At 39.5% G+C, this 21,341-nt stretch overlaps 1 protein-coding gene across 6 annotated transcripts in view; it reads right to left on the reverse strand.

Moving 5' to 3' along the window:
* The window catches only part of dnm1 (dynamin 1), a 54,493-nt gene that overhangs the window by 24,854 nt on the left and 8,298 nt on the right, over positions 1 to 21,341 (reverse strand). For 3 of the 6 annotated variants that reach the window (XM_022769446.1, XM_022769447.1, XM_022769445.1), the window contains exons 2-16: positions 17,582 to 17,655; positions 16,643 to 16,792; positions 16,261 to 16,464; positions 15,795 to 15,893; positions 14,536 to 14,696; positions 14,267 to 14,409; positions 14,055 to 14,190; positions 12,014 to 12,081; positions 10,299 to 10,437; positions 4,469 to 4,555; positions 4,056 to 4,126; positions 3,877 to 3,928; positions 2,806 to 2,817; positions 611 to 640; positions 171 to 284 (exon numbers count right to left, since the gene is read on the reverse strand). In XM_022769446.1, coding sequence (XP_022625167.1) covers positions 171 to 284; positions 611 to 640; positions 2,806 to 2,817; positions 3,877 to 3,928; positions 4,056 to 4,126; positions 4,469 to 4,555; positions 10,299 to 10,437; positions 12,014 to 12,081; positions 14,055 to 14,190; positions 14,267 to 14,409; positions 14,536 to 14,696; positions 15,795 to 15,893; positions 16,261 to 16,464; positions 16,643 to 16,792; positions 17,582 to 17,655 — 1,540 coding nt within the window. The remainder of the gene's footprint in view (positions 1 to 170; positions 285 to 610; positions 641 to 2,805; positions 2,818 to 3,876; positions 3,929 to 4,055; positions 4,127 to 4,468; positions 4,556 to 10,298; positions 10,438 to 12,013; positions 12,082 to 14,054; positions 14,191 to 14,266; positions 14,410 to 14,535; positions 14,697 to 15,794; positions 15,894 to 16,260; positions 16,465 to 16,642; positions 16,793 to 17,581; positions 17,656 to 21,341) is intronic. The other 3 variants (XM_022769450.1, XM_022769449.1, XM_022769448.1) reach the window with 1 other exon arrangement.

The following is a 21,341-nucleotide window of genomic DNA, read 5'->3' on the forward strand; positions in this document are numbered from 1 at the left end:
ACAGCCCACTTGTCAGTTCGAATGAAGCATTGAAGATTTGACAAGCAGGCCTTTGACAGATAAATCACACAAACAGGCATCAGAACAAAACATTTACAAATACAGTATAATAAATAAACTCGAAGTATGCAAATAAAGAAATCTAAATTTGTGTGTACGTGGGATCTCACCTCATCATCCTTGTACCAGGACAGAGACTCGGCGGTGAGGACAAACCAGTACTCCTTGGCCCCTCCCTTCATGATACCGATGTTGTTGATGGTCAGCCAGCCCTTCCTGATCACCTGAGAGAAAAACGGATGCACAGACAAAAGAAAAAGATTTTGAGTAACATCCAGCAGTCAAAAGTCACCCTCAACATCACATTTGTCAGCTTGTGTATGTATTACACATGCGTACCTAAACTAACATGTATGCGGCAGCACAGTAAAATGTAATGACACAGCTCCTAGTAGAGGCCACTGCCACAAACAACAGTAGGGTGACGCTCACCTACACAGCTAAACACACTCCTCCCACTCTTTTTTTTTTTCTCTCTCTCTTGTACTTCATTCTCGACACCATACAGAAACTATGGACACAAACAGTACGTGGTGCGTGAGTTATTTACCTTGAACCGATCGTTAACTCCTCTCTCAGGCTGAATGAAAATGTGGAGAGAACATTACAAAGCTACGCCAACGCAGGGCATTTAGTAAAGGCCAAATACACAAGGATGGTCAAGTACCAGCACATTATAGCTGGCTGCTGGGACGGCAGCAAGGGGGTCAGCAAGCAGGGTGGGAGCGAGGCTACATAAGGAGGCTAGAGCAAGAATATCTCATGTCAAACCTTTTTTTTTAAAACCATGCAGTGAAATACATGAGCCTGACTGTTTTATTCTGTATCGTATGTGCTTTTTGAATAGAAGTGGTGGGGTTGTTATACTTAAGCTTTAAGCTGTTATACTTTTTTAATTGATGAATCCTTGAACTCTGACATAAAATCAGGGAGCGTCTACAGAAGAAAACCAATGTTTATTCAGCACCGTATAACAATGTCACAGCTATTCTGTAGCCCCAAGCCTATTTGTTTCTACTGAAGATGTAAAACATAAAAACACACAGTATGTTTTCATTTTTAAAAAAGGCTCGATAGTTTGTAGTTTTTAGCAATCTTTAATAGAAGTAAATTATGTATTTGTTGGGGACTATTTCCTGCTGCAGATTCGGTGCACTAGTGAATACTTGCACCACCAGGATAGTGTATATGAGATAGACTCAAAATAAACTACAGTGTGCGTTCAATGGTAACAAAATGGACATGTTGCCCAGAGCAACAGTGTGGCTCATCTCTGTGTTTTAACAGTTCCTGGATAATAATAGCGCTCTAAGGCACAGAGGGAAAAGCTACATCAGACTTTGGCTACACAAACAATACTTGTTACTACGATACATTCATAAAGAAAAACACAATATCACCAGACTTGTACTCTAAGGTTTTTCACTGCTGTACTGAGAGAAATAGTCGGATCAAAAGATAAAACGTATTTATTGTGGCATCATTACAAGTCAGGGATGATTTTATTCATTAAGTCCAACGTTGTAAATGTGTCTCCTAGAGCTTTACAGTCAGAACAACATATGACACCATCTATCTTTAAACCCTCAGTCTGGGATATAGGAAAAACAATACGGATAAATAAAAACTCATATCAAATGGAAAAACTCTTTGCGTGTGCCTGGAGAGTTTGAGATCTAGACTTGAATCAAAGATAAAGTTTTGTGGATTTGGACAAAATTTAAACCCACCAGTGGCTCCAGCATGGTTTAAAAGGTTGATCGAGAAGCAGTGGGGATTTCCATCAGCATATTTAAAGATGAGGACAGAATTTGGAGTTTTAAAGGATCCTACAGTCTTAGTACGGAGGTCAGGCGAGTGTTAAATCAGCTCAGTGCAGAACAGAAGCTGTGGGGGCTTAAAGGGTCAACTACAGCCATTTATAAACAGGAAGTGAAGATCCCCACTCTGTTTACAATGTGCCCCTAACCTCTGACCCCAATCTGGGTGGTTGTTATGACAATTGATTACTATGGAGGTCACATATGTCTGCCGTACTGCAGGCCCTCATTCTCCCTGGCCTTCTGCTACTACGTTGGACAAACTGGGAAAAGGCAGGGAAAGAGACTAGGTCTAGTGATGTGTAAATAAATATGGTTGATTATTGTGTTCAGTAAAAGAGGAAAAGAATCTCTCTTCCTCTCGTATTCACTTTTTGTCTCGTTTCAAGAGCACAACTGACTATTTATCTTGTTCAAACTACTGCTGCTGAAGCCAAAATAAGCAAACTGAACCTTTCTGTAAGACTGAAAGATGCCTGTGACATTAGCACAGGAACATTATATATAACAGCGAAGTGAATCTTGATGTGTAGGATAGCATTTTACAGTACATTTGTCATCCTAATGTGTGTGTGTGTGTAAGTGTAAGTGTGTGTGTCTGCAGGGTGGTCACAGCTGAAAAAGAGAGGAAAGGGAAGCAGCCAAGCATCCCCACCACAGCCACCTGCCCCTCTACTGGCAGTCAGTTGAAGCTCATTTCATACAAACACACACACACACAAAACCACACTCTCACACTCATGAACCCATTTTTAACCCAACACACATAAAAGACATAGTTAAAACATATACACGCACGAATGTAATCCCGACGTATGCAGAGCATAAAGAAATTGAGCAGATACGCATGACAGCCTAACTGCAGACATGCACACACTCACACTTCAAACACACACACACGCACACACACACACACGCTACTCACCATGATTTCATCCTGAAGAAGCAAAGCCACAGAAAGAAGGAAAAAGGGAAGAGACACAGCAAAAAGAGAAATCACTAGGAAGAAACAAGAGGCAACAAGATGATAAGAAAACGAAAGAGCTGAAGAATAAAATTAAAATGTGTGAAAAGTAGAAGAGGATCTACAGTAGAAGCTTCAAAATGCAGAAAACAAATCATGCAAAAGCAGTTTTTCGTAGCATAAATCTTGTTATTGTGATGCATTTACTGTATCCAGTTAATGTACTCTTTTGTAATTGGATAATTATTACCTTTTTGAGAAGGTTTTGTTTTATATATCCTGTTAGTGAAATTTTTGTGGAAAGTCGTGATTGATTGTGATTTGTTTTTGATGCAGATCCAGGAAACTTTTAAAGGATTTCTTAACATTATGAGCATTTTTTAATTAATTTTTTTTTGCTATTTTCCCATGAAACACTGCACTCACATGAATGAAAACAGTCACGTTGTGCATGATTTAGATGGAGACCCAGATGGAGACTTAAATTTCAAACCATTTCCTATTATTAAAATGACAGATTTTGAAGATTGTGCAAACTTGGCAGAGGTATTTGCTCTGTAAAAAAATGCTTTGCTTTCTATTGATATTAATATTATGATTATTGTTGTTAAAGCTTTAAAGCGTGCATAGTATTTCACAACAGACCTCAGTTTGTGCTGACAGCACCATGACTTTAACCAAAAGGACAAGTTGTTTGAAGATTCGACAACTGTTGCTCATTACTGTTTGTAACATGGAAGAGCTGTATTGTGTAGGATATGGACTGTTGCCCAGGGTAACAAGATACTGTATAGCTGTGCTACATTTAGCACGGACAAAACAGGGAGCTAAGTGCTACCAGAACAAAGCCTTGGGGAAATGCTGCATGAAGCTCAGATGTCACGTTTCTGGCGGACGAAACACACATGGATGAGTTCAGTGTGGACTCATGTTCCTGAGGATTAAAGTAACCTGAAGAAAATGACACAGCGCTGTACTGTAACCTGTGTACAGTATACATTGAACATGTCTGTGTGTTTGTGATCAAAGTACCTGGTTGCCAGCTGCCTTCTTCTTGTTCATTTGGTTGATCCTCTGCTGAGCGCTGCACAAAAAAAAACACATCAGGACACACTGTGGTTTATCCTCAAACAGCACATGAACTGATGAAAATGGCAAATAAATAAATACAGTTGCCCCTGTATTTGTAGGGGGGGGGGGCAGTAACTCACTTGGCAAATCCAATAAAGTCCTCATGGTTGGTGTTCATGTAGGACAACTCGATGTCTATCAACAGCAGCACCTGAAAAGAGAGAGAGCAAGTTCCCATATGTTTCCTATTTATTGATAATATTTTAGAGATCCTCTCCGATGAATTGATTCATGGCTTCTCAAGAAATGTTTTGGTTTTCAATTCGATGTGTGAGCTAATCTGATATTCATGCGTCATTTCTGTAACGCTGTCATCAAAATCTACTGTATGGTAGCAGCAAACTACACTTTGAAATGTATTCCACCTGAGATGAAGTCATTTCATTTTCCTTTGTCTAATTCTCCTAATGTGTAGTATTTTCATCATTACTCAAAACAAACCAAATCCCTTCTGCGCCACCACAAAACAACCTATGTAGTATTTGTGTGGTACCTGGTCCTTAGCGCGGTTTTCTCTGTCCCTGATGTGCTGGGTGACGATTCTCTCCATCTCCTCTCTCAACATGGGATATTGAGCCAGCTGTGACCACAGAGAATAGTAGGTAGGTGGCAAAAAAAACAACAACAAAAAAAAAAACATGCCAGCACACACACTCTGTCACAAATCTACATCCCAGTTAACCACAGAATCACTCATCTCACTGAACCACAACTCACAGTTCCACCAATATACAACAAAATGCCTTACAGAAATACAATCAAACATGTTATGTTGTGAGGAGTTTATCCCAGACTCAACTCTAGTCTCTGCACATCCTGACCAGCGGGGTGGATTCGTGTTGGACTGGATTTTATGCAAAAAACGACTATTTTCTGCCAACATCGAACAAATGCAAAAGACTAGTGAAAAGTCTGTGATATTGCCACACAAAAAAAGAGACTAAACAATGTTCCTGGCAGAAAAGTTTCCCTTTTCCCAGCACACTGTGGGTCTTTTTCCATGAGCTCATTGCAAACCCACGAACGCAGACATTGGTGGGCCTCCAATGTGACACAAACACATTTGGAGAAGTGTGAGGGAAGAAGAAAAATCAAAACCAAAATCACAGCGCAAGACAGAAAAATATACACTGTTTTCTTGCAAGTTACAATGCATCTTTCATGTCCGTCAGATGGTTTTGGGAGTGAGTGGATATCAACAGGCCTCTTTCTGGTTCCCAAGCTGATTTACTGCCTCCTGGTTTGGTCCAACTAGAGAGTAAAAAGACACCCATAAAGAATAGATGCTTTGTAATAATGGGTCACACTGTTAAGATGAATGTCAGTCCAGTTCCTAGTATTAAAACTTGTGATGCATGGCCGCGGGAACTAGTGGCGAGAGAATAATGTTCTTATAGTGTTGACACGGCCTACTCTACCTCAGAATGACTTCTTGGCCCTTGCCATTCTAACTCCTCATGCCTTGACCTAACCAATCCAATCAGCGAAGGCAACGATCATTAACCAATCAGAGGCAGTGTAGATTATTGATGGGTGTGAATGCTAATTTGCATTTAGGACCCAGTTCTTTTAGCATTATAGCATGTATATCCGCTGACAGTGACTAATATTTGTGCCAAACATATGTTTTAAGTTGCTGCTAAATTTGTTATTTACAACTACCCATAATAGCCTACATAATGAGATACTTAAAATATTTCATTGTTTTAAAATATTATCATGCCAGCAGATCTTGATGTATGACACACTTGTGCATGTAATATTTCAATACTGTGACTGTTAGGGACAATCATTTACAAAGTTTGAAAAAGTTAACGCTTTTAAGTTTTGAATATGTTCAAGTTTTCAAAAAGTTAACATCTGGATCACATCAGGAAAGCTCAAGCACACTGTGTAAAAACTCCACATTCATTTTGTATGAGGATACATTTACAGCACTTGTTTCTAGTTTAACCTGTTACTGGTACAGTCAAATAACTCCTTTGAGTTTTAGGAAAAGGTTTCAACTTGGTAGCAGTGAGGACGGTGTCATACATGGCGGCTGTAATTAACAATGTCACCATTGTCCCATTGTCAATAGAAACACTGTTAACTGACTGGATGAGGAGCACTTCATGGTTTTCGCACTTTGTAGATTCCATATCAACAATGGAAAACTCTGAAATCCATGAAAATAAAACAGTTAAAAAACAAACCGAAACCGGAAAAAAAAATGGATGTAGGTACTTAATATCAAAGCAACATAATTTATGCTACTGGAAAGGTGCATTGCAACTTGAAGTCAGAAAAGGCTGTCACATGTTCAGTGTCTTAAAAACTGACACAGAAACACAACACTGACAGGAGAGAGAAATCATTTTTTTTACAAAAAAATAAGGCAGCAGGCAGAGACACTCACACTGATTCAGACTGACATGCAATGCAAAGGAGCAGGGAGATATGGAGGGATGGGAGAGGAAGAGGGTGGAGGGAGACTTCAAACTGACCCCTTTGTGGATTTTGCCAAACACTGTATTTTATCATACAGTATCTTTAAATACAGTATGTCTCTGAAAGTAAAATCAAGATAAAAATGTGACAGAGAAGAGAAATCCAAAGGAGGTCACGCTCTCTTTCGGTCATTTGCTTTGGGAGGAAGCAGCCGGTACAAAGGGTTAGAGGACGACAGGATGGAGAGGACGAAAGAAAAATAAAAGGAGAAATAAAGAAATGCTCGAAGTATACGTCAATTAGTCAGTGAGTGGAACTACACAATCAGTCACTCCACTATATTAAACCATACTGACAAAGACAGAAATAAAATTTTAACCAAATTAAATCAAAGGATTTTTAGACATCATGAGGTCAAATATGGAAAAAATGATCTAACATGCAGTTTGTTAAATTGTCAATATAAAGCCAATAACTGACAGAAAACAAATGACAAATAAAGTTCAATTAAAATGCAGGTTATATGGTTACACTAGTTAGGTCTGTAGTAAGGACAGACCGATATCTGCTGGCTCAAATCTTTCACCACATATTTTTGAGGACATATCATGTATTTGCTCTTTTCTGCTGGTTATACCTGTTTTTAGTGTGAACTACTGTAATTTCTAGTTCTAGTTTATATGCAAATGCTAGGCATTTCTTCTGAGTCAGTTTACATAAATGAATTAATTTCAATACATTGATCATAGGCAGGGTGATGCCTGCACAGATGTAGGGATGGTGATGTTGGCCTGTACTGTGCAGACATTCAAGGTTCCCAGAGGATGAGGCTCATTGATTTTCTTGGTGGCATGATTTTTACTTTCAGGTTGACATTTGGCTTGATTGACTTGGTTAAGCAATATCTTTTAGGGATGTATAAAAGGTAAAAAAAAAAAAACAATCCTCATGACATTATGTATTAAAGTCAACATTGTAGTTTAGTTCACAGTTTTAAGGTGCAAACTTTACCAAACATTAGCACTATTTTAAAATCTGATCATAGAGAGCAAACTTCAGCAAAAAATTGTCAGGGATGATTTGATTAAATTTGGCTCTATCAGCAAAAATAAATTGTTTTTACTACTGCTTTGATGGTAGATAGTTCACATTTGGTTGTAAATCATAGAGCCTATACTGCAAATCAACAAACATGCAGTTCTACATTAACTAAGAAGATAATCACTGTCTCAACTGTGAAAATTTTGAAAAGATTTTTAAAGAAAATATTACATTTAACTCTATATCTAAATCTAAGTCACTCTCTTGTTGATTAACGGAGCTTTTTTTTTAAATACTACAATGAAGCAGTTCAAGTGTGGTTTTATTTTTGAATCTCATACATCTGATATCAGGCCAGCCATCGGTCTACCCCTACCTGTGATTAACAGAGATAGTGAAAGTGCCTTGGTTCTCTTTAGCATTTTACCTTGTTACTACACTTTTGAATGGTGAAGGTGAGTTCGCTCACTACCATATCTATACACTTCAGTGTGGGCTCCTTCAGCTTTTGGATCTGCTTTTTCACTATGGCCTCAAAGGCCAGGTCAGGGGTGAACAGCCCCGTCCTGTAGGGATAGGCAGGCGGCACGGGAGAGAGGAGTAAAATAAAAAGAAAGAAGAGAAAAAAGGCAGAGAAAGAGGAGTATAGTAAGAGGAGATAAAGGAATAGATAGATGGAGGAAAGTGACAGGGTGAGACAAATAAGAAACAAAAGGAGTGGAAACAGATATTGAAGGAAAGGAACAATAAACAGATGAGGCAGGTAAAAAAAAATGGAGATGGAGAACAGAAGAAACAACAGATTGAAGTTTAAAAGACAGGGAGAGGTGCGTTTGGGGGGTAAGGGGGGGGGGGGTAAACAGCACAGAAGGAAGAAAATGCAAGTGAGACATTTGGTTTCCCCTGAAGCCATTCTAAAACAGGGCAGTACTGGAGTCTCTCTCTATCAATCCAGAGCAAACAGTGAGGAAAGATAAGAGAAAGAGAAAGAAATAGAGAGAGCTCCCAGCCTGCACAACTCCACCAGCCAAAAACTCCAAGCGACGCACTGCAAGACCGCAGCTGTGCACCCCGACACTCAGCCAGGACGGCCTTATACCTCCCGGTGTTGACCCTGGTGTTCTCCACCCATCCCTCCTGCTCCCCTGACTTTCAGCGGGACCCTAATCATAACATTTACTATCCCAGTCCAACCGCTGTTGAAATTGTTTGGTCACAGTGGATCAATTTGGATAAAGACTACTGCGCTTTCTCTTGGCCTCGCTCACAGGCCTCTGTTGCTGAGAGCGCGGACCCCTGAGGCCTGTTGAAGAGCAGTTAAAACAATCATCATGGCTCCTGTCTGCTGCAAGTGCACAGCTGCAGTCCCACACACAATAAAGTCTGAATGCTGAGATCATCCAATATGGCTGCCAGGTATTCTAAGTGACTGACACATGATTTCCTAAATGTCTTCGTGTACAAGCAAAGGTTGAGTTCAATACAGTAAGAACATTTAAGTAGAAAACTACTCAAGCAAAAAAGTAATTCCTCTCCAATTCAGCGCTGTAAAAAGTTATGGTCATCTTTTCTTTACAACAAAATCTGAAGAGAAACAGAGAAAAGCTCAAGAGGGGAACAAGTTCCAAGCAAACACAAGCTGTGTCGCAATCCCACACTACATTGTCAAAAAAGTCATTGTACACAGGCTATGAAAAACTGTTGATTTTTGCACAAAAGAAATTGGCAGGCTGAACGAAGCTGCAAAAAATTTAAATAAATTGTGGATGGTGGTAAGATAGCTCCAGGAACATCTTAGAAAACAAAACATATGTATTAAATCTTTGGAACAACATTTTTCTTTGTCTGTGTTGAAAGGGCAATAACACTGTAGTCATCTGTGTCCCAGTCCCATACCACACACTAATTCTAAGCAGGTTTTGTGTCTGTAGTTGTTTCAAAAAAAGTCAGAATGCATAATTTTCTTTAGTGTCCCGTTGATGTGCACTGTTGTCCCACAATGCAAAAGAAAAAAAACAAAATAATTATTAAGTTTTGGAAAAACATTTTTTTCTTTGTCTTCTTTTGTGCCAGTGGGATTCTCTAGCCACAGTTTGACTGATATCTGAGGGCACTGACACTGCATAATTTCCTGTTGGTATAAAGTGTATGCGTTGATTTCTTTTACTGCAAAAAAAAAAAGATTTACTTTGAAGATTAGTATATTGCATAGATTGCAGTTAAAATGTTGTATTGATTTGGGTAGTTTGCTTGATGTCTGTTGGTGCTTGTAGTGCATTATCTCCTGTTGGTAAACAGTAAAGTACACTGATTTATTTTTTATCAACAGTGTATAAAAATTTGTATATTATACATACTGTTAAAATTTAGTGTAGAATTGTGACACAGCTCAAAACTATCCTCCATATTACCAGGAGAATGAAAAAAATACTCAGATTGAGAGAAATAATACTGGCAATTAGCTACTTTCTAACTTAACATAAAAAGTTATTTCATAAAAGCCTTAAATCATATTCACAAACTTTGGGTCCGAGTATCACTGACTCTTATTTGGCAACCATATTTTGATGACAGCTCAGCCTCCACACTGGATTTCTTTAGCACAGCTTTCTACCACGGCCAGCCTGTCCAGCCAAATCTGTCCGAAGCGGTACAGTGGCAGGCAGGCGGGTATACCGCAGCCCACCCTGCCACTCCAGGCGTCCCCCTCGCTGTCCAACAACAGCAAGGGCTGGAGAGAGCCAGGTGGTTACAGTAAAAGGGAGTGAACAGCAGAGGGGCTTTGCAGATGAGGGTTGGAAATTAAAAAAAATAAATAAAAGTGCTATCCACTGTTTACTTTTCATTTTTACCTTCTTGGTACACTGCCTAACCGTATTGACTAGCTCAGAAATGACCATGTCCACACATTTGGTGCAAGGCTCTTTAATCTTCCCAATCTGCCTTTTCACAATGGTCTCAAAGGCCATGTCCGGGGTGAAGAGGCCAGTTCTGCCCAGCAGAGAGAGAACCAACCACAGGGCCAAAAAAAAAGAAAAAAAGAAAAAAAAGAGGAGGATGGTGGAGAGAAAGAAAGAAAGAAAGAAGAAGGGAGAAGAGTTGGGTAAAGAAGAAAGTGTTAATTAATAATTAACCCTCCATTTTTGAGCTTTTCCCCAAACATAAACAGATACAAATTAGACAGAGAGAGGGAAAGGGGATGGAACTATGAAAACAGTTAGAAAGCGACAGATATAAGTTATCTCTACTTACTTCTCTAATTTCCGCAGCAAATATCCACTAATTTTCCCTCAAACGTTGAGAGTGAGTATGTTACTGTGGACCAGTTGGTGAATTATCCAATGGGAGGATAATTCAAATAAATAAGAATTACTGTTTTGTGAAAGACTTATTGGTACAACTGCATGGCTGGTACAAGCAGCCAGCATACCATTGTAAAAAAAAATAATGTTTTGTTGCTTCATTCTTATCCATTAAGTTACACGTTAAACTAACCTAAACATGGTTCAAACTGACTACAAACAAACTTTAAAAAAAAAAATGAATGTGTGTTGAAGCAGAGCCTCCCTTTTTCCTTTTAATACATGTCTATCAGCAAATTCAATATCTTTGGGATTAAAGGATGGATCTTTGGGATTAAAGGATGGATGCAACAATGACTCGGTATCAGAAAGTGACAAGATAGTCTGTGCCAGACTGGGCTAGCTGGTTAGCATGTTAGCAAGTTAAGTAGAAGAAAATAAGAAATAAACGCAAAACAAGTTGGTTGCTTTCAACTGCTGAAGACAGCTTTTGGCAAGTAAAGGAACAAAGTTTGATGCTGAACTCACGGCGCTTCTTCTAGACTGGTAAGTAAGCAGCTGTTAATGCTAATGATAGCTATGTAGCAATAGCAAAATTTACAAATAGCTCCTTTAAAAGGCAACTCCTTTGAACTCTCAGTTCAAACTCAACATAAGAAAACCTTTGGCAACTTTGGAAGTGTGCACTGTAATAATAATAATATAAATGTCCCATCCAAAAATCCAGCACAAGTCTGAATTTATATTGATCTACCTTGTATGATCCTGGGCATCAATCAATGAGCTGGTATTTTACTAACCAGCTTGTGACTGACTGGTAAAATAATTGAGGAAACACTTATTCTGAACTCACTGAGTCCAGATATTGTACTTTATATAGTTACATTACTTTTTAGTCAAATGTTAACTCTTATACATTAAAGGGTATATTTTTTTTTAAAAGTGAATAAAAGGTAAGTTCAGCAACCAAAAGTGCAGGATTTCACCAACCAGAGAGACAAACAAAAGGAGACAAAATGTACATTAAAAGGCCAGAAAAATAATGCCACTAGTAGACACCTATCTAATCCCAAATTTCCTCTGTCTAAGTGCACTCAAGCAGAGAGCATTCAACAGAGCACTCGAGCCAAGTGTAGAGGCCTTGGTGATTAGATAGGCAATGTCAGTTAGACGCAGCAGAGGTGACTGATATGGAGAGACAGAGGAAGGTGACGTAAAGAGGAAGGGTAGGAAAGACGAAGGGGAGAGATGGAGGGCAGACGTGCCTGATGCCGTGAATGTTCTTGATGGCGTAGCTGATCTCCTTGCGGAGCTCCTTCTCATCGAACTCCATCTGAAAAAAAAAAAAATGCAGACAACAGGGAGGATTAAGTATCCACACTCTTTCTCTCACAGATTCATAGATCAGATTTATTCCTCCATTCTTTTTTTTTCTCTACAGATGTCCAAATGCCATGTCAGCTCATAAAATGCCCAACTTCCCAAAATGTTAAAATTATATGAAAGCAGACTAAACATTTAAGCCCTTTCTTGTGAATTGCTGGATAATTTAACTTTTTCAACATCTAAAAATGATTCAAATAAAACAGATGTGGGAAAAAAAAAAAAATTTTTTTTGGCTGACCTGCATAATCCCACAGGCACATGCAACCAGTGATATGGGTCACAAGCAGACTTTATTTTGAGCTGAAAATGTCAGGAACCACCGGGTTTCTTAAATGTCTCTGCTGCTTTTATTTTGAAAACATTAATCATGCTTTTCCCCCCAACAGATTTGACTCATTTTGAGCCTAACACGCTGTAACATTTGAAGTAGATTGGCTATATTCTTACAAAATCTGTTTTTAATTCAAAGTATATTACTTTTATTTACGACAATGCACCATTATTTTTCATATTTTCTTTGAAGCATGTATTAAAAACACATAAAACATAATGATGAACTGACTTCTAATGCATCTGGCAGATACTGGGGTTTTCTGTGTCATGAGCCAAGCTTCTGGTTATAGGAAGCAACCTGCTCTGTCTTCTCGGTGGGAAACGGACTGGGCATTTTTTTCTGCAGTCTCAGTCATAGACAGAAAGTTTTATATCCTCAGAGGGAGGGTGAGAGAGGACAAAGGAGAGGGATGGATGAAAGGAGGGAGAGGAAGGAAGGGAAGGGCAACGGCTGGCTGAGAGAGAAAATGAAAAAGGGATCAAATATGTAAACCAGGGGTGGGGTGAGGTAAAAGGCTTTGAGAGACAGAGGCTGGAGAAGGTGGATGACAGGTTCTGGGTAAAGATAATGTGAACAGAAAGGATATGGGGGGGGAGGGGGGGGGGGGGCAAGGTTGCGTGCGGTGATGGAGTGAGAGACTCAGTGAAGAACATGAGGTGAGGGGAGAGAGAAAGTAGACACAGGATTGAGAGATGTAGCTGTTGGACTGGAGAGGGAGGAACGAGGAATGTTTGTGTCAGAAAACCCAGAATGAGACCCCTGAGGGAGGACTCCTCTGCTTCTGAGGCTGGGAAAGGACTGTGAGGAGGGAGCGACTTAGGGATGTAAAGAAACAAAACATTTTTTCTTTCATTATTTTGGATGCTGCAATACAAAGAATTTTCCTTCTATCATTTTCTGATTTGGAGATTTTCATCACTCATCACTACATTTTTATGTACCTATTACTTGCGTATTCTTTAGGAATATGGCGTTTTATAAAAATCCCGAAAACTTCACTGAACTGAATTGAGAGAGAGCAAGTAAACAAGACTCCAGCCCTGCGAGAAGCTAACCAGGGCTTTTTGTCTTTATAGTTCTGGTATGAAGCGGAGCAAGAACTTTGTTGTTGGTTTTCTGTTGAAGCAAATTTAATTTCATAAAGCTGTTTATTTATTCTAAGCATTGGCATAGTCAGTCTGAAGGCTGATTGCATGTCTGTACTGTTTATTTCCCATCCATGGTCCAAATCTTGTTAAGCAGTCTCACACACTGTTATCTTTTATTTTTGACTTTTTTATGTTCTTCAGCCAAATACAACAAACAAAGGAGCGTTTCTTGTTGCTGTCAGGAGGTCACCATCATAGTGTGTGGAACGTGTGCGGGTACGCAGACCCCCAATTATAGCGTGAAGAGAAGCGTGTCCGTGACCTTGCAGCTCCCTTTATCCTTTTTTTTGCAAACTGAGTATTGCTGAGTGATCTTTTGTGATCATGAGACATCAAAATCTAATCTATGGTTTTCCTGATTATATTAATTTCAGTGGGGGATAATAAAACAATTAAACAAAATCACACGCATAAACACAAAATCTGGCATACACACACCTTGACCAGTTCAAAGGGGAAGCGTTCATGGAAGATGCGATTGATCCTGGCACCACCTGACAGCTCCGCCGTGTCAATCTGGTCCCCAGAGCCCTCTATACACTTCTCAAAATCCACAGAGAACTGCTGTACCATCCTGCAGGAAGGCAGATTCACAGATATCAATAAATCCATTCATTTGCTTCTATCTAACCGCCTGTGTATCTACTCACTGGAGCAGAGCCTTGGTCTTGCGAGACGGATCGTCAGGTCTGAAGTTCTTGTACTCCTCCACCTCCTTCTCTATGGAGAGGAGCTGACTCTGCAGCTTGGCTCGCAGACCCGGCAGGGTGTCCCGGATGTGGTTGGTCAGTTGCTGCGCAGGTCAAAGGTCAGAGTTAGACAGAATTAGTTAGAATTAGACCTGGTGTTGCAGGGTAAAAAACAGGATCTATGAATGGATGTACTACAGACACTTTGTCTTTATTGCTCTTTTACACACCTGATTGAGGATTTTCTGGAGGTAGGGAGTGCCCATACGGTCTGCCAGGTGTCTATACGCAGGATGGGAGAGGAAGAACTTCCTCTCAGCAGCCATGGCAGCATTAATGTCCTTCTTTCCATCTATGTCCTTCTGGCTCCTGTTCACCACACCGATGTAACCTGGACACAGCAGATGAGAGTCCCACGGACATTTAAAACACAGTCTGGACCATAGTGAGATTTGCAGAAAAACACAGATCCAACTCTTTTTTTTATCATCACTTCCTGGAATTTCAGAGAGCACCCTAGACTCAATGCTAGTTGGCAGTAATTTGACTGGGAGATAGCATAGTGTTATCTTAAAGCAAACTGGGATTGTGGTAGACTTTTATTTGCTACATAATGAACTGAGTTTAAACAGCCAAACCCAGAATGAAAAGCCCCTCCGGTAGTCGACCACTTATAAAAAAGTGTTTAGTAATGTTTAGCTGCGTAAAACCACATTTTAAGAGACATGACATTGAAGAAAAGAATATAGATGAAGGATGAGTGGAGGTGAGGAATGCAGGAAATAAGAAGGTATTGCATGAATAAATGTCTGTATGTGTGTGTCCAAGTTTCTTTCAAACAGACAGAGAAAAACAAAAAGGAGAAACAACCCAGCAGAGTTCAGGTCACATGGATCTCATTTCACCTCCAGTTAAGTTTTCTCATGCATCACTCAGTTAAAGGCTGTTTCATGCTCTATAACTAATGCAACTGTGAGCCAGCAGCCTTGTAAATGTGAACACATCCATGGCATTATACAGAGAGAGACAGGGAGAAGAAGAAGAAGAAGAAAGGGGGGGGGGGGGGGGGGGGGTGGACACATAGAAAAAACAAAGGACATGGAAAATATTCAGAAGCACATGCCTGGGTCCTAACCAAGTGCAAATGGAAAAGAAAAGCACCACATCAGCACATTGCAATAAAGGGCAGGCCGCAAGATACATGCAAGCTCTTTTCCAAGACAGTGTTTTTCTCTTTGCCCCCTAAACTGCTTTTCCTTTCCAGCTCCTCTTCTCTTCTACCTTTCTGCATCTCTTCTGATTTCTCACTCAGTACTGTTTTATTATACCCTCCCCCCCTCCCTCCCTTTTTTTTCAGTGTTTGGAGACCTGAACAGCTTTGAGTACAACTCCCTTATTACCACAAGAGGGAAACAGTGTGTCACTGCAGATAGAAAAGCGGCAGTGTCTGTGTGAGTGAGTGTGTGAGTGTGTGAATGTGTGTGCTCACCTCTCCTGAGTGGAAGCAGCTTATTCTCCAGGATGTCTTTAGCATCTGTCCCCTCGTCCATCAGGTCCAACTTGGTGATCACACCAATGGTCCTCATACCTACAAGCAGACACACACACACAGACACACACACACACACAGACACACACACGCCAAAATGATTCATTAACGGCACAGACCAATCCTGAAAACTGAGGTGAAAACTAAACTCATACACTAAGAGTGTATTATCTTAGATATTATTTTATTGATATTCGTGTTGAGTTGGAGCTTATTTTATCTTCTTTATGTAATTTTTGGTAATTTCATCTGTAAAAAGACATATTTTATATGGTGATCAAATATTTTGGATGCAAAATACCTGAGAAGTAATAAGTAACCATCAAATAACTGAAGTGGGGTAAAAAAAAAAAAAAAGTACATTTCCCTCTGCAATATGGTGGAGTAGAAGTATAATGTAACTTACCCTGAGGGTCGACCTCTTTGGCAATCTTTAAAGCGTCAGAGTTGGCCAGATCAGAGTTGGCCGGGGAGACGGCCAGCATCAGACAGTTGTCCTTGGTGACAAACTGCATCAGCATTTCTCTGATTTGGGACTCGATGTCTGCAGGTTGGTCGCCCACCGGCACCTTGGTCATGCCTGGCAGATCCACCAGGGTGAGGTTCAGCACTGTGAGGAGAAAAAGGAACACCAGAATTAAGAGAAAGCTAATCAAACTGAGAGCTTCTTCGGATGCATTGCTGCCAAATGAGAGGCTTGGATGTACAGAATTTACAAACTGGAAAAAAAGTGCGTGCTATCGAAGAGATTGTGTAGATTTTAACTATAAAACAAGATGAAGCCTCACCATGAGGGGAATAGACACGCAGGTTGATGGGAACAGGGGAGATGCCCTTGTTGGCCCCAGTGATGCGGTCAGTCTCTGCCTCAATCTCCTGCCGGACCTCATCAAAATCTATGAACTTTTTGCCCTTACAGTGGAGAAACTCTGCATACTCTGAAAGAGGCAGTGAAAGGAAACACATTCATGAAAGTAAAATTGCAGGAAAAAATGAAGATTAGATTAGATGATTTAATGCAAATGCACACTACAACTGTGTTGCAGCAAACCACCAGTCTCCCTATTACCACAAAACATTCAAAACCAATGCAAAATTGAGAGTGGAAGAGTGGAGGAGGAATGTTTAAACTCCGTCTGTCTCTGTCTCCTCCTTCTCTTGAGGCTGTTATGTCATTCACATTTCAAATAAAACAATATGACAGGAGAAAGAAAAAGGGGGGACAGTTCTTTCTGTGGGACCAAGAAGGACAGAATAAAGGATGGATGTAGCTCTGAAGCTAAGAAGATGGAAGGCGAAGGTCTAACAGCAATAAACCACAGCTGGACTGCAATTCGTTTAAGGGCCACTAGAGGCTGGCTTCAACCAAACTCCCACAGAATTTAAGGGAACAGAAGAACCACCTCTCATAATATTTAGGCTTTCAAAGTGTCAAGCTAAAATACAAGCTTCAAAATATCACTTCAACAACCTCTGGGTGACCTCACAGACACGTTTATATACATTTTCCATGATAAGTTGACAGCTCCTGGAGCTGCATCAGCTCACGGACAATAAACCTGTGCCAGCAAGCTGCAAATCACCCTCAGATATTAAATGTCAGGAACCAGACAAATGATGAAACCTCTCGTAAGAAGGGTGAAACATCTTTAAGACCACACAGTAAGATCAGTTTTCACTTAACACTACTACATATTCCATGACCTGGAAGACAAGATGTTTTTTACCTGTGGGACAATTCATCAGCTGCAGAACCAAAGGACGACGAGTCACAATGCCAGAACCACGAGGAAGGAAATCCCTGTAACACAACAGACATGCAACAAGGACAGTGGTCAGCTAAAAACAATGTGCAGGGACTAAAATAAAAATTAAAGAAATAACTTTATATATTATATCAAGTGTACAGTTACTAAAAACAAATAAACCCAGTGAAGAAACTAGGAACAGAAACATTCACAATGTGAATCTTCAAACAATAAAAGAGCAAGAATCAGCAATTATGAATCAGAATCCTGAGCCTTTGTGAAGATTTCAGTATTATTCCCTCTGTGCTGGGAGCAAGTGTGAATGTGTGTGTTTGTGTGCGTGTTTGTGTGTGCAGTGCAGTGCTAAATAACAACAAATCCTCACACAACAGCTGTGGTCTCACCAGGCTAAATGTTTATTTCATTTACTGCAGTGCCATTTCTACAGGAATCATCTGTGCATCTGTAGCCAGAACAATAGGAAAATGAAATAAAAATTATGACAAAAAATATTACTAAAAAAATTGTATTAATGTCTGAACACCTTTTTTTCAAGTGATATATCGCTATTATATCTTGAAAATACAGTGAAAGTGAGAGTATTGAAAAATGTCCATAACACCTTTAAGTAGCTCGTTTAAGTAGTTCACACAACACACACTCAATACACTGGAGAAATCTGAAAATATTGCTTGAAAAATGGCTGTAAATGATTATCAAAATATATATTATTAAAAAAATTACCAAGTAAGTTTCTGTCTATTGACTAATCAAATAATTGCTGATCATTGCAGCAGCTCTATATTGAAATTGAAAATATGAATGTTTGGTTGTACATGAAAAAGGAACATTTGTCTAAATTTAGACATCATATTGATATTACATTCATACAGATAGTCTTTTATCTTTTGTCGTCTGTATATTGAAAAATCATTAATAAAACAATACACTATCAGTGTTGTTACAATTCACTATCAGTAATAATGAAAATTACATGAAGTGTGACTGTATTTCACAGTGAATGACAATATGCACCATATAGAACTTTACAGTAAAATAAAAGTTAATAAAAAAGGTAAAATAGACAAGATAGACATTTTTTTTACCCATTTACTGTTCATCCATTTTGTTACATTAAAACTGTCATTTAATGATTGTCATTAAAAAGAGAGTTTGCTTTTCAGCAGCAGCAGCAAGATGGAAAATCACCAAACATTAGAGCAGAACAGTTTCACAGCTCAGTGACACTAATGGTTCACAGGCAAATAAAGAGTAAAAACTATAAAACTGAGCTCCTGTGGCCGTTTGCTTGAGCTTCTTCTGCAGTGTCTCCTTCTAAATGTCTGATGTCTGAAGATTCCTGAAGCATTTTGTATCTTGTAATTTCGGATATTCTCTCTTCTGTTTTCTTAGTTTTAGGATGTGTGTGTATGTGTCCATGCAGAATAATGTGCTTCACATCTGTTATCAAATAAAATACCATCCTGGTGTGTATGAGGTGTGAAGCGTGTGTTTTGGAGAGGCATGTGTTTGTACAACTGACCCCCTTCCAACCTGTCTTTTGTGCTTCCTTATGCACAAGACGCTGATTTCTTTGGGGTGTGTTCAGCTGCTTATGCAACATCAGCATCAGATCAGAGTGCGCTCCTCGCCCAGCTGACGCGACACTTCTCACTTCTCTACGGTTCGAGCATTTTTGCGTTCTTTACAGCTCGGTGACAGAATTTTAATTAAAGCAGGCAGATGCAGAACTGCAAAAATGTTTTCATAAATATTCGGTTTTCAGTAATAAATGATAATATAAAGGTTTAAAATGTTTTTAAATTAAACAACGCAAGGACAAATTATCCACTATCTGATGAGAGAACTCGACAGTAATCAGCTGAACGACATGAATAAGAAATAGTGGAGGACTCTGTTTGAACCAGAAGCAAAGCCGGAGGCAGTTTGGAAACATGAGTCATGAGCTGAGAGTTAATCAGGGCTGAGCTGCTTCTGCTGAAAATCATGACCTAACAAGGAAAAGCAATATCAGCAATTAGACGTTAAACAGGGGGATCATGTTTAACAACCACTGTTTCCCTACACTATATACTAATAATATTGATTTAGTCTCTCTGAGTGTTGCACATTTGGGAGTTGCAGCAGTGAATATGTACATTCTGCTCTATTACTTTAACGGACCAGTTCAACTTTATATTAGTTTGATACAAGGAATCAGATATACGGATTTTTAATTTTGAGAAAACAAGCACACTGGTATCTGCACTTGGATGGGAGGGGAAAAAGTCAGATCAGAGCATCCTCACCCCGCTTATGTTTTAACCTATAATCATTTTCATCTGTGTTATATTCTGAATTGCAGTATAACCTGAGCCTATCAGTAGTAATTGGAAAAAATGGGAAACAAAATATCATCCCATCAATCAAAAACAGCTAATTCATGAATGTGACACAAGATTATGAACTTGCATCAAAGTAAACCTTTCTGGAAAAATTGAATTGAGTGTTATAATCTCATAAAACTGCAGTTTGCTGAGTTCAGTCTTTCTTAATGCTTTTCCAACCTACAGTATGTCACTTAATGCAAAGGGGAGAATATGACAAACAGACTGTGTGAGTGTTGCCACAGGGGTGAAAATACATGTACTGTACATCATACTGCAGCTAATATTTGCTGATGACCAACACCTGCTTCTATGGATACAGCGGCGCATCATCAAACAGGAAGCTACATTTCTGAGTATTGTCTCCATGTTTGTTGTCATACAACATGCAGCCTGGTACAACAAAGGAAACCCTGCTCTTTGCTGGCCTTTATGATTGTCTGTCCATCTGCTGGTCTACCTGCCTGCCAGTGTGTGACCACAAGAGTGTGTGTGTGTGTGTGTGTGTGTGTGTGTGTGTGTGTGTGTGTGTGTGTGTGTGTGTGTGTGTGTGTGTGTGTGTGTGTGTGTGTGTGTGTCTGTCCTTTCTCCCGCTTGGACGGGTTTTTCAATGGGACAGATGGCCTTAACTGCAGGTCTTCCTCTCACTTCACTCCTCCTCCTCCTCCTCCTCTTCCTTCCCTTAAATTGCCACCACAAGGAGAAGCCACAGACAGAATCACAATCACACATGTCCTTGTTTTACTATATTTGCGGGGACCGTCATTAACATAATGCATTCCATAGCCCCTTACTCTAACCTTAACATAAACCTAATTCTAACCCTAAAACACACAGAGAGAGAGAGAGAGAGAGAGAGAGAGAGAGAGAGAGAGAGAGAGAGAGAGAGAGAGGGAGAGAGAGCCTTAGACACCTTCTTCCTCTGATTATTGATTACTTTTCCAGGTTTTTTTTGGATATTGTAGATAGATTAAATATCCAAAAAAATCAAGGTATCTCATCACATTGATGCCAAAATCAGAAGGAAAATACAATATTGCTGTAAAGTAATCCTGCTTATTGATCTGCAACCAAGAAATGACCTATTACATTTAAGGATAGCCACAAACAATAGGGCAAAATCTCTTAAGGCTTGACAAATTTACATAATCTCATGATATATCATCATATCGCCCAAACCATGTTAGATAGATTTATTGAATGATGAAGAGGGTAAATTGTTGCTGTTAGAACTGAAAGTGCTTTTAGATGGACACTGACTGCTGAGAGCACTTATAGATAACTGCTTGTAAAAGGTATCTTGATTTAACCTTTAAATTTCTCTTCAAGAGTCTGTCTTCCTGTTGCAAAGA

The sequence above is a fragment of the Seriola dumerili genome, unplaced genomic scaffold (assembly GCF_002260705.1).
Source record: "Seriola dumerili isolate Sdu_G_001 unplaced genomic scaffold, Sdu_1.0 BDQW01003009.1, whole genome shotgun sequence".
Lineage (NCBI taxonomy): Eukaryota > Metazoa > Chordata > Actinopteri > Carangiformes > Carangidae > Seriola > Seriola dumerili.